Source organism: Acanthaster planci, linkage group LG09 (genome assembly GCF_054643075.1).
Source record: "Acanthaster planci isolate LZ-2023a linkage group LG09, COTS_SCS, whole genome shotgun sequence".
NCBI classification, from domain to species: domain Eukaryota; kingdom Metazoa; phylum Echinodermata; class Asteroidea; order Valvatida; family Acanthasteridae; genus Acanthaster; species Acanthaster planci.
Window position 1 is genome coordinate 2,938,520 of NC_141785.1, and position 13,991 is coordinate 2,952,510.

At 41.5% G+C, this 13,991-nt stretch overlaps 1 protein-coding gene across 2 annotated transcripts; it reads left to right on the forward strand.

Annotated features, from left to right (window-relative positions):
- Positions 1–66: 66 nt before the first annotated feature.
- On the forward strand, positions 67–13,976 carry drg1 (developmentally regulated GTP binding protein 1). 2 transcript variants are annotated; one of them, XM_022241757.2, is made up of 11 exons: positions 67–219; positions 3,638–3,758; positions 4,003–4,047; positions 4,699–4,829; positions 8,229–8,298; positions 8,507–8,606; positions 10,044–10,299; positions 10,820–10,932; positions 11,035–11,157; positions 11,328–11,423; positions 12,371–13,976. In XM_022241757.2, the coding sequence occupies exons 1-11, from the start codon at positions 181–183 to the stop codon at positions 12,375–12,377; spliced, it is 1,101 nt and encodes a 366-aa protein (XP_022097449.1). In that variant the 5' UTR covers positions 67–180; the 3' UTR covers positions 12,378–13,976. The 2 variants fall into 2 exon arrangements, with proteins under 2 accessions (XP_022097449.1, XP_022097457.1); XM_022241765.2 differs by lacking the exon at positions 12,371–13,976 and having other exon boundaries at positions 11,328–11,427.
- The last annotated feature ends 15 nt before the right edge of the window (positions 13,977–13,991 follow it).

A 13,991-nucleotide genomic window follows, 5' to 3' on the forward strand; every position in this document is an offset into this window, starting at 1 on the left:
CTATGGAATTATGGGAAGCATGAAAGTAGGTACCTTCACAGATCTGAAATTTCACTGAGCAATATTCGTATTCGTCGTCAAGAGACTAGACCTGACTCGCAAAGTGAAAATATTTCGCAACTTTTTTGTTTGTCGTGTGGACGTGTGGGATCGATGCTCTGACGCAGTTTTACCTTAAATATGGGGATTCTTGAGAAAATTGCTGAGATAGAAGCCGAGGTTTGTTTCATTTGACATTTTGTAGTGACTAGAGATTGGTATTTGTTTTAAATCGTACAAATTTGTGAATTTTTAATCAAATTAATGGCAGAAACGTCAAACATGTCAAATTGGCACGCTTCCATCATTGTCCATGATACACAGATAGGCCTACAGCCTTCACCTGAGTTAGGGTCTTATTAATTACTGTCAACACACGATACACACCGTACACACCGTCAACTCACGATAGTAACGTTAACACAGCGTCAACTTCCCCAAAATACAACTTTAATCCACAAAAGAGGCATAGAACTTAATAGAAGTGTAATATTTGGGCTGAAAGAGACTTTCCAGTAGGTTTTGGAGATCGCAAATCAATTTGCGAAATGGAGTTTTTTACACGAAAATAAAAAGATCTCTAGCAGCGAGGCTGTTCGTCGCCATCTTGCCTCCTCATGGAGCTTGGACTGTACCATTTAGGTGTGGATATGCTGTGCTATAAATTGAATACTTTTTAAGAGAGTAAAAATCAATATAGCAGAAACAACATCATAGATTTTGTGTAACACAGTTATTGTCAAAATACAAAAAGGGACAATTATTCAATCTTAAGAAAAATACAAATATAGTAACGTTTAAGGAAAAAGCGTTGTATCTCTATTATGTAATATAACCACCCCTCTAGCGTAATGGTATGGTCCCATTCACCCAAGAGGCAACATGGCGGCTGATTTCTGAGCTGTTCGAAGGAGGCGATTCAGCTGAAATAAAATGGCAATTTTCCTGAGTCTAACCTGTCGAAGTTTAGGCAAAATATCCCTTTGGCAAACACGTTACGGTCGAGTTTCGTTTCTTTTGATTTTTAACGTGTTTTGGAGTGTTGATGCTGTGTTGACAGTGTGTTGGCGGTCAGTAGCGTGCTGACGGTAATTAGTATGAACACTGAGTTATACATGTCATCACATCAGGTCATGAGCAGATGAGTGCATGCATCAGTCAACCACACTGACATTGACAATTTTGACATTGATGCTGAGAGTTGACGTTGTCAACTCATTGTCATTGATCTCAACTCGTTCAGACATCAGTGTTCAATGACAATGTATCAATCATTGTCACTAAAAATGTCAGTGTGGAGTGTAAAATTAATCACTTGATGTGCACAGTTGATCGGGAACAGATCAACTCGTACACGTGCCAACTCGTATGCCAACCAACTTGTCAGTAGAGGTGCACATCACTCATCAACTCGGAGACTGTCCCTGAATTCGGAGGAGTCCCTTTATTTGGAGACAAAACCAGTTTCCAGAAAGAGAGAATGTCGCCTTAAAAGGGGACCTTTTTCCCCAAGTGGGTCTGGGTTTTAAAAATATCTACATCACGCTATTATCAATTTTTTCTCCCTTTTTTAAGGCCTGTTCAATATCCATGTTTTCCTAAACCGATAGGCCTTTATTGTGAAAAAATTGCCATGATCGAAATCATTGTGATGATGTCCTTTTGGGGGGAGTTCACGTCCACCTGCCCAGGGTTGCGTCACGAGGTCTGTGTAAAATAAAGTCTGATCACACAGTCCGATCGCCCACGGCACTGATCCCTGAAGCGTGTCGGCCCCTACTGGCCTAAATGTTACTTTTCATTGGGTAAACCCAACTTGAATTCATTTCTAAAAATTTGTTAATACCCCAAACCGAGAAGAAAACTAAATTGAATATTTTTATGCGTGAAAACGGTTAATCGTGAACCTTGAAGTATCATTCACATGTGAAAATGAAAACAACGAAATTACGGTATTACGTGCTGTGCCGTCTTTCATCACTGGTTACCATCTAAAGCATCTGTAGCCATGGTGTTAAGTCGGATGAAACAAAAGGTAAACTAGCAAAGTCGACTTCAGCACCTCTACAGCCATGTGCATGCCCCTCAAATGTGCCCATGGAAATCTCAAACGCAGTAGGGTGTCTAAAATGAATGGACGGTACAAGCAAGGAGCAGCAACAGATAACTGGTTCATTGTAAGGAGCTGTGTTCCAGACAATCCAAGAGAATAAAAGGAGCCCAGAATTGCCTTATTTCAGTGGAATTCAGGAAATGAAGTTATTTTCTGTAGATCTTTTAGGAGTTTGTAAACATACAGACCACTGTCACTTAATTGCTTGTACGGGCCGAGAGGCTTTCTTTCCCACATGGTACCAGAACCAAATGCACTTGGCCACTATTTTACATACACCGTAAATTTGGTTATGACCGTGTGTGCCATATTTTCCCAAAATTCATGTCATTGTTACTTTATCGTTTGAGTTTTTGGAACTAATGTTCATCAAACTGCAAACACTGTTTTCATTATTGATAAAAGTGTGATTTGAGTGACAAATATGACACTTCTGGATACTGAAAAATACAAGAACACTGATTAAGCTTTCACAAAGTCCAAATAAATATCTTTATTTCCATGTAAAGATCAGTCACATAGCTGCATGGGTATTGAGACAGCTTGGATCTTGGTGCAATAGTTGCCTCGAGTGTGCACTTGCAGTGCTGATCAGCAACTTGGCACCTGGACTGCTAGTCCATGTACGTTCTTGTTGAACTCGAGGAAAGCCGCAAGACGAAAGCAATGCGGTCAATGCTCCACTAACAGTGGAAGTAAAAAGGCCAGATTGTTAGGAGTATCGAATTTCCTAATATTTTCATACCAGAAAAATGGCTCCATTTGATATTTGATATGAAACAAATATTGCAGTTTCAATAATTATCATGTGATACTGAACAGGCCTACCCATATTTCCATTCATATAAGTTATTTAAGTTGTTTTTTTAATGAATTCTGTGCCATGTCACTTGATTAAATATATGTGGGTAATTCCAGATATTAGGAGTCCATTTTTTGCTGTGTCCCTGTCACATCTGACATATGATTTTGTAAGTTCAGAACACATTTTCTAATTTCCAAGAGTGATGGATTAATGCAAATTACCCGTCAAACAAGTAGTAATAGTTTGAAATCAATTCCGGTGATATTTCCATGTCAAATAAAAGTCAGATGTGACAGGGACACGAAAATGTCACACTTTTGGACCCCTAATTTCTGGAGTTGCTCATGTAACGGATTGATATTCAAAAAAATGTTTTTATGCAGTCTTTTTCTCACCCTTTCTGTTCCATTGATTGCATTGCAGACTCCAGCTTGTAATTTTGATAGTAAACTGTAGAATTTTTTTTTAAATGGCAGCCTTGGGCATTTCTTCCACTGAATCCAATTGAGGCATTATGAAAGGAGCCCAGAAATTAGTTCCCTTGAAAAATCCTCTAAAACCATGAGTACCCTAGAAAATGAACTTTTATGAGCAGCCAAAATAATAATTTGTTTTTCTAGTCATTCTATTTTTATCTTCATGTCTCTGTTTGTCTGTCTGGTATATATATGTACATGTAGATGGCTCGTACGCAGAAGAACAAGGCCACTAGTGCACATCTTGGTCTGCTTAAAGCTCGCCTTGCTAAGCTGCGACGAGAGCTCATCACTCCCAAAGGGGGAGGTGGCCCAGCAGGGGAAGGTTTGTCATCCAGGATTCTACTTGTCTTGTCCTAAGAAGTCTTGTGCTGTTTGAAAATTAATTTCTTTTTTTTTTTCTTAATTCCTACTTGCATGCCCTTTTATATAGGCTAATATTCACTCTATCGTTTGCTTAACTACATGTATGAAATCAAAATCACCTGAAATGTACGAAAGTTATTTTGTGACAAGAGGAAATAGTTTAGAAACTTCCCTTTTCTGTTGGACTTTGTTCTGTCCGTCAGGTTTTGATGTTGCAAAAACCGGAGATGCAAGAATTGGATTTGTAGGTAAGGTAAAAACTTATGCGCTCCTTTACATGACCACAGCTGCTAGACGTTAATTTTCACAGAAATCAAAAATTGTGTATTCTTTCCTATCTCATCTCCCGTCATAACAGTAAATTTTGGGGATTAACCCTCCTTTGGTTTTACAGCACAAATGTGCACAAATGCCTACAGTCACTGGTGAGCATGTACTTTCTATATGGAACTCAAACATGCACAGGTTCAGTGTGTACACAGTAGATTGCCAGCACAAAATGACCCAGGGTCTTTTGTGCAGTCCTCTTCACTGCATTTGGTTTACTGCACAATTATGCACATGAAACAGTGAAGCACAGTTCTTGGGCAGCACAAAAGTGCAATCTGATATTCCTGTGAGGGACTGTTGGTGTAGTGCACAACACGGCACAGCTGTGCTTCTTTGAGGTGTTCACCAAATGACCCAAAGAGTGACTTCAGCATAGGAGGGTTAAAAAACAGAAATCAGATTATCATTAATATTCTGTAACAACATTGAGCTAAAATGCAAAGATCAATTATGCACAACAACGTGCAGTGTTTTCCCTTGGAAACATTCGCAACCATTCTAATGGCATCCACCAATGAGTCTGGTTCCCAATTCACCTCTTGTGTACTGTTTGTGCATTTGTTGTTCAGGCTTTCCCTCTGTGGGTAAATCCACACTGCTCAGCAACCTGGCCGGTGTCTACTCTGAAGTCGCCGCCTATGAGTTCACCACGCTCACCACCGTGCCTGGTGTCATCCGCTACAAGGGAGCTAAGATTCAGGTAGGCTTGTAGCGGGTATGACTGGCATCAGTGCTGCGACTATTGGCGCTGTGCGGGAACTATCGAGGGCACTGTCTTGCCTCTCCCAAAAATCAGAGTGAGGACATAAAGTGGTTGGCTGATCTCATCAGAGCTTCTGAAATCTAATTGTCTTTCACTGCTATGATTTTTACCCTCTGCAACACTGTTTGGCCTAGTCCTCTAGATGACAGGTCCAATTGAAATTAAGGTTCTGTCGAAATTGCATTGACCCCATGTTCAGAGGTAAGTAATGATTCTACCTGTAGGTAAGACATTGAGGCGCTGTTTTAGCATGCTCAGAAAGTGAGGGGACAACTTTAGTATGAAACTCAAGCACATTACACTATTGATATTCCAGATCTTACGTGAGATTGACAAATCAACTCACGACTTTAAATCCTGCCTGCACCACATGTTTTGTTTCCATCTGTAGTGGGCCCCGTTCCAAGCTGGGGGTCCAGGACTTTAGTGTTGTCTGTTCGAGAAATACTCTTCTGAGATTAAAGTTTGAAACAAAGAATATAGAGAAACTGACTAGGTGGTTAGAGGCTCAATAAGTCAAATTAGAAACGGTTCATGAAGTGGGAAACGATAGATAAACGGTAAGCTCCTTACCCGCTTCAGAGTAAAGCGGGCAAGATAGGGAGTCACTAGCTAAATTGCTTGTGGTTCCATGAACACCAGTCTTGGGTGATATTTTGTAACAATAGAGAGCTTTAACCACTCCCTGCAGGGCAACCGGGTTTCGAGTACATAGGCTTGATATGCAGAGCAGGGGAGCCCAGAACTGTGACAAAAGAGTTGGGCTTTATAACAAAAGACCATGCTCTGCACAAAAGACTGAGCTGCTGGGCATTACCGATATTTTTTTGCTCTCAGTAGTGGAGATAATTCAGCCTTGTTTTGAAACAGTATACCACGGTTTGAGGCATTTAGAGCGAGCGAATTACCACCAGGGATGAAAGCTCTCCACCACCGCAGCGATGAGCCACACAGCACTGCTGCATGCTAATCTGGCCCCTATTGAAAAGAGGTCAGCAGTGCACTGTGCGGGTTTCGGGAACAAAAGGATCTTACGTAACACCGCACAATCTGGGCTCTTTTTCCAAAGCTGCAGGCCTGATTGAAATATTCAAAAGTCAATGAAGTTAACTGACAGCTTCAGAATAGTCCCAAAGAGTCCTTCACGTGGGTAGAAACGGCCATAAAATGAAATGATGAATTTTTGAAGAATTTTGAAAACGGAAAATCTTGAAAAGGACCCAGCATTTTGTCTTGATCAAGAAAAATCCGCCCGGCAGCAAGTGGTTAAGGATTACACTCAATTGTGGCTGGTGGTTGAGTCATTAGAGCTGTTTATCAACAGCTGGGACCCCAGCCCCTTGATATGTCAACAATGTTGGCGGGTTTGGGGATGGGTTTGTACAACCGTTTGCATGGATATGGATTTTTTTTTCCTTCAGTCTGCTACACTGTCCTAATAACTACCAACATAAGTCGACTTTTCTTATTTTACTTTTTTAGATTGATTTTGAAGTCCCGTGATTGTTGCATCTGTAATGTTCTCCATTTCGTCTAATGTCTATTCCAATCTTTGACAAATCTATAATGTGGAAATCACTGCCTGGCATTGTTAGATTTTGGGAAAGAAAACTCCAGATCTAAAGGCCTCTTCACACGAATGCCGAAAATGCATGTCTGCGACAATCGGCGCCACAGCGTCTGTGTCTTGCTATCTGTGAGATTTCTTCACCGACTTTCACACAGTGCAATGTTTATCGCGTAGCAGACATTCCTTGTTCCGCCACGATTTGCAACTTCTGACATGTCTGAAATGGGTGAGCAAAGCAGTGATGGAAATAGCTGGATTCGCATTGCAAAATGCGATATATTTTGCGCAAAAAGCACGGCAAAGATGAACTTTAAATTCGCAATTTTTGCAAATGGAAATTTCTTTTGAAATCATGCATGCGGCTGCAGCTCGCGGCGCGGATCGGAAACCGGCGCCGGCCCGTACTATACTAGCGATAGCGGCTTCACAGCAAAAACGAAATGTTTGACAAAACAAACTCACCCCCAGTTTCTTGCCCGAGTCTCGCGCAGGTCGAGGCCCATGGATCGTGGGGAAACGATCTTGTTGCAATTTGGTAGGATTATATAGCACGTGTAATTCGGTAGAGTTCGGTACGAGGGCCCACATGGACATTCAATACTGGATAAGTGGCGCCATGAACTACACGTTGGAACATACACCCCAAGTGCGATACCAGCTTCGTACATACGTAAGCACGTGTTAACTTCTGTCATTTTGTTTTTCACAGTATTTTACCAAAAACCTTGAAAAAACAGAAAAAAGAAGATTTCCTTGACTTTTGAGGTGGACGTCATTAGGATGATGGCCGATATCTAGATAAAAATAGAGGAAGCCGTGTACAACCAAAGGTGTATCAACTCACAGGACCCTCGCAACGATCGCACTGTGCATTCACACGTCCAATCACGGTGATCTTAACACAGATTTTGCATCGATGCGAAGTTTTGGAGGAGGTCTCGATCGCTGCGACGATCGCTCAGGACCTGTGTTATAACCGTGCGATTTCGTGACCGAGATAGACTTTCACACGACATGATATCTCTGCGATCGTAACATCGATGTGATTTCATCACACAGGACCTCTGTTATCGGCGCTTGTGTGAATAGGCCTTTAATTCAATGAAACGAGACTTAGTGATGCACGTAGACCTGCAGACTCTAATGGAGTTAGTCTTTTATTTAGAGATTAATTGCTTCACCCTTCTGAATAAGTTGTGCTAGGCCTGTGGATGAACTGGCCCAATTTACACAACAAAGCCGATGCACAATAACCATTCATGGTTAGCTGGGAGTCAAGGCTTTTGTACCAAGGTGGGGGAAATAGTGGTATGCATCAAAGAGGTTGCTGCATAGCCAACTCCTTTTCGGGAAACGCTCTCTTGCAATCATTGCCCACTTGCAGTTGAATCAGGCAATGGTTTGAACCGTTTCTATTTTGACTTGGGGCCCTATAAATGATTATAATGATGAACAAAGAAATTGACCAGAGCAGGATATGAACCTGCGGCCTCTGGAACACCGTACGGTGCTCTACCAACTGAGTGATCCAGCCCTGTTAGTGGCTGTACCATTTGTCACTAGCTTCTGGCTAGCACCCCCCAAACAAAGATATTGACAAATGGGAAGAGCCACCAACTTAAGGATGGATTGCTCAGTTGGTAGAGCACCGGTACGGAGGCCGCAGGTTCAAATCCCTTTCCAGTCAGTTTTTTTGTTTATCTTTATAATAGAGATTAAAGTTTGAAAGTAATAGCATTGATAATCAAAAGTTCTTTTCTTCTCAGCTTCTGGATCTTCCTGGTATCATCGAAGGTGCCAAAGATGGGAAGGGCAGAGGCCGTCAGGTCATTGCTGGTGAGCTCAGATTTTGCTCTGTTCTGAGGACAAGAGCTCTCTGCAAGGAGACAAATTGTGCACTGGTTTAATAGACCATAGTTTCTGCCAATAATTCAAGTCATGTCTAAGTACCCAATTTAATTCCTTACTCCCTTAATTCAAGATTCCCAGTGTGGTTCAGCAAAGACAGCTTGTTGATCTAATGTATGTTATTTGTATTTGGTAGTTGCGAGGACGTGTAGTATCATCTTCATGGTGCTGGACGTCCTCAAACCGCTCAAACACAAGAAACTACTGGAGCATGAGCTGGAAGGCTTTGGCATCAGGTAGGATTGTAGGTTGACCAATCAGAGGGGAGAACTCCCTTGTTAATTACTGATTCCTTTCCTGATTGGCCAAAATATACTTTAAAGGATATCAATATAAGACATTACATATAAAGCCACCATTGAATGCATTTTCTTTTTTATTTCATTTTGCTAGTGATCAATAGTTTGTTTCCCATAATACCAAAAAAAAGAATTGGAAAATATCTAATTCGCATTTGTGAATAAAGCAGTCATTTCGTGTACGTTATTAATATTGTGAATTTCCATCTCTCCATAAAGAAGAGCCCTCTCTGATTTGAAGTATTTTTTTTTGTACTTTCATCATTTTGAGTTTTAACCACTTAGCACCGGGTTCAATTAAAATGGCCGAGCAGAAATATGGGCATTTTTCATGATTTTCCGTTTTCAAAATTCTGCAAAAGTTCATTACTTCATTTACTGGACGTTTACACCCACACGAATGACTGTCTGGTGGCTACTCTAATCTGACAGGCAACATTTATCGATGCCCGTGTTTTCCAGCCAGGCCTGCTGCCTTGTAAAGAGAGGCCAGATTGTGCAGTGTTGCTTAATTTATTTTGTTCTCGAAACTAGAGCAGTTCACTGCTGGCGTCTTTTTCAATGGGGCCAGATTAGCGTGCAGCGGTATTTCGTCCCTTGTTGTAAACCTTCGTATTGAATGCCATCCATAGTGGTATAGTGTTTCAAAAAAAAGGACGGATTACCTCCGCTATTGAAAACTGAAAAAATGTTTTCGAGTCCTAGCAGCTCAGTCATTTGTTTCGAGTACGGCCTTTTGTTACAAGACCTGGCTGGTTAGTCTGATTTCGGGCTCCCTGGCTATGTGTACAAACATAAGATACCCGATACTGGGTCCCCCGGCGCAAAGTAGTTAATTGCCTTTTTTTACACCACTGGTTCGCCTTTCACTCAACTGAAAACAAAGCATCTTATTAATGACAAATTCAGTGACAAAAGTGTAAGTGATATGACAATCATGTGTGCTTCATTCCACATCTCTACACCTTGGATACCACAGATTTGGAACATAGAGGCAGTGCTTGAAGTTCGGCCACATAAAAAGTGGTTTGACAAAACCCAGTTATTAGTAGGGTCAATTTTATTCTGCCCTTACCGACTTTTGATGGGAAAAGATCATACTAAAACATGCTGTCCCGATTTGAATATTCATAAGCACAAAAACCAGAGCACAATTTTGCATTAGGCCTATTACGTTTACATTTCATCCAGATACTTTGTCTGACCATTTCTGCTTTTTGTTGGACAAATGCCAAAGGTGGTCAGAATTGGCAGATGTCCAAACCATGATGTCACGTCCTGTAGAGGGTAAATGGGATAACTTCCCCACTAGAACAAATGTATTGGAATCAATCCTTTTTCAAATGCCTTGTCCTTGATTGACAAAAACACAAGGTTGAATAAGACCCCACCCAACATCGGCTTCCGTAAGAAAGAGAAAGGCGGTATCAACCTGACCACAACCTGCACTCAGTCCACGCTGGACCTGGACCAGGTCAGGAGTATCCTGGCCGAGTACAAGATCCACAACGCCGACGTGGTCCTACGCAGCGACTCCACCGCCGACGACCTGATTGACGTGGTGGAGGGCAACCGGGTCTACATTCCGTGCATCTATGTGCTGAACAAGATCGACCAGATCTCCATAGAGGTGGGTATTTGAAAGGGCTGCATAACGTAGCGGCCATCTTAGACAGTTGTATCCCCAGAGTCAATTTTTTTTTGTTAGAAAGATTCGCAGATCCTTCAGTTATCCACTTTTAATACGGGAACCCCTTGGCAAATTCGTTCGACTAGCTTTGAAGGATCTCGGATTGTCACTGTGTAAGCCACTTCATAGCAGAGAATGCGTAAACTACCAATAGTTTTGGGACCAATATCATAAATTTCATGTCCAATTTTTTTTCCCTGACATATGATTTGGTAAGTTTAGAACACAGTATTTTCAAAAGGGATGAAGTAATGCAAATAGCCTGCCAAACAAAATCAATTTCAGTGATATTTCCGTGTTAAATTACAGAGGTCAGGTGTAACAGCGGAACAAAAATGTCACCCGAATTTATAGAATGACCCAAGTGGTAAACGAGGCCAAACAATGTAGCTTTTGGTTTTGTACAAATTAACCGTACAAATTCAACATGTAGTTCGTGTGATACCTTTTTGTCTGTTAGGAGCTGGACATCATCTACAAGATCCCTCACTGTGTGCCCATCTCGGCTCACCACAAGTGGAACTTTGACGATCTACTTGAAAAGATGTGGGACTACCTGCAGCTGGTCAGAATGTAAGGCTAGCTGGAAATGTTTATATGACGTCGTCTTAAGAAAGGTGTTAAAAAAACCAGAAGTGATCGTTCTCATCTTTCGTACCTGTTTTCCTCAACTAGATATACCAAACCCAAGGGTCAGTTGCCGGACTATGAGGCACCGGTCATCCTGAAGTCGGGCCACCTAACCGTGGAGGATTTCTGCAACAACCTACACAAGGGTATCATGAAGGACTTCAAGTAGTAAGTCCGGACGTCGGTCTAGTCATTACAGCTGGGAAAGATTGAGTCACATCCTAGGTTAACAAAGTCCAGTGTTCTAAACAGAAAAGAAATGTTTTGTTTTTTGAGACCGTCCTTGAGACCTAATGATCCTTTTAAAAGCCCCTGTATTTCTGCTTTCATTTGTCCAGTGCATTGGTGTGGGGATCATCTGTGAAGCACAACCCCCAGAAGGTGGGCAAGGAACATGTGCTCAATGATGAAGATGTCATCCAGATTGTCAAGAAGTAAGTCTGCCTGTTGTGCGCACCATTGCCAGTACCCAGCTTTGTTCATTTTTAGAACAAAGGAGACAGGAAGAGAACATAATTTGTCAACCCCTCCCCCCTCAAAAAAAATCACTGATGGTAATGGTTTTGACGATTCCATATGTATCATAATGTGATTTATACTGTATCCGTAATAAAACATTACTAGATATTCATAAGTACCTCGGACAGTCCCCCTATTCAAAAACATGCAACTTGACGGTGTATTAACATTTGATAATGCCCGCTGAGAAGTGATAATGCCCGCTGCGTAAATCACGCACTGGCACCTGGATGTGACACGGTTGAATTGATTCTGATTGGTCAAGAGTCTGTGTGCATGCAGCTCGCCACGCGCGCGCCAAGTCCACATAAGGAGATTCTGTTGGACAACTTGTAAAAGTAATATACCATAAAATGGACGGGGGTGTTTGGGAAAATGAAAGTAAACAGAACAGAATCGTTGGAAATCCATCACGTATTGACTTCTTTCGACTCCCTGACTAAAAAGGTATTTATGAAAGGGAATAATTATGTGCTTGGCCGGTCTTAAACTAACATTAAGACCTGCTCAGGAGACTGAATGCTGATAATGCCCAAGCCGCAGACGAGGATATTAGTCGCATCCATTCTCATGAGCCGGTCTTAAACACACATTGAAGACCAGCCAAGTACATGTACATATTTAGTCCCTTAGTTAATTATTACTTCAGCAATAGATATTTCACAACTTTGTCCACTTCCAGTTAAACTTTTCAGTTATGCAAATGCAGGTTTTTTTAAGTCCAACTCCAATTTGTTTGCAGTGTTCCTAGCATTTTACATGAAAAATACTAATATTAAATTTTACTAGTGTATCAAATATTGAAAAATGTCCAAGTGCTGCATAAACATTGAAATTTTTTCACCTGTTTTTTGCTTTGCAGGGTTTGATGTCACGTAAGGGATTCTTGGACTTACAGTTGACTTCCAAATACTCAATTCCCAATTATGCCTGTCCCCTCCCCCCCCAAGTCTACCTTCCCCGCCCATGGAGTTTTTCCCTCTACACTTTTGATGATGTGGAAGCAAAGTATACTCCAGCCTGTAAAGAAAAGTACAGAATAGTATTTTTGCATGGACTGGGACTTGCAAGCAGATGTTAAGACAAAGCGCCCATTGCCAATTTTTCATGTGGTTAGGGACATCTAATCTCCTACCCCTAAACCAAACCTTTGAAACTTAAAATAGGATGTCTGGACCTCTTTCTTTATGTTGATGATGCTTGGACGGGATAATTTTCATTTTTTTCTGATTTCAAAATTCTTTACAAATTCCTATCTTCATTTACTGGACACTTACACCCACACGAATGACTGTCTGGTGGCTACTCTAATCTGACAGGCAACATCTATTGACGCCCAAGTATTTCAGCCAGGCCTGCTGCCTTGAAAAGAAAGCCCAGATTGTGCAGTGTTGCATAATTTTCTTTTTTCATGAAACTGGCACAGTGCGCTGCTGACCTCTTTTCGATAGGGTCCAGATTAGCGTGCAGCGTTGTTGTGTGGCTCATCGCTGCGGTGGTGCAGCGCTTTTGTCCCCGGTGGTAATCCGCTCGCACTGAATGCCCCAAACCATGGTGTACAGTTTCAAAACAAGAGTGGATTATCTCCACTATTGAGAATGAAAAAATATTGGTAATTCCCAGCAGCCTGGTCTTTTGTTACGAGTATGCATCTTTTGTTACAAGGCCCAGCCCAGACGTGTGACTGACCGTGAGAAAACCTAGCCCATCAGACAGGAATTAGAGAGCCTCAGTCATCTCAAGAATGACTGGAGCTTGTATAGACTACTGAAGGCTCGGTGTGTGGGAGGTACTAATGTGTTACATAAGCCGTTACACGGGAACAAAGTTGGTTTGCTAATTTGTGTGAGTGTAGTCAGGTGTGCTTACAGAGCGTATCAAGTTCACTGACCGTGTCAGGGTAATGCCTTCAAAGAAACTTTTGAGTCTTACGCAGTGTGATCCTATTGTAACATTAGCAGGATCACGCCACGGTGTGTATCACACCATGACGTGCTTGGTGTCTTCGATACTACTGCGCACAGTAACACACACTTGAATGTAATTCCATTCACGCTCCATTGCAAACGGTTGGTTTTGTCTACATCTTGCCTGGTTGGTCGTCACGCACTCTTGTTCATTATGCAAAGTCGGGTGTTTGAAGTGGGCTGGCAAAGACATGCGGTTGAATGTTCAAAGTATTGACTCAGAAATCTTGACTATTTCAAGAGATCTTGGTAGAGTGTATATTACAAATGGTTAATAAAGATCGACTTGTATCAGCCCGATACTTGAAATAACTTTCTGCATTTAGAGTCGATTTTTTTAATAACGCTTGAACCGAGCTAATGTGCAACCTATGCAAACAACAGACTGCATGTGTGTGTGTTTGAACATGTATATTCACACAAGTTTCTGCCTTTCCTTATCTTTTTGGAGACAAGAGTGAAGGTCAGATGGGTGTGATAAAATCATGTAATGCATTGTAATTTTGGGAAAAGTCT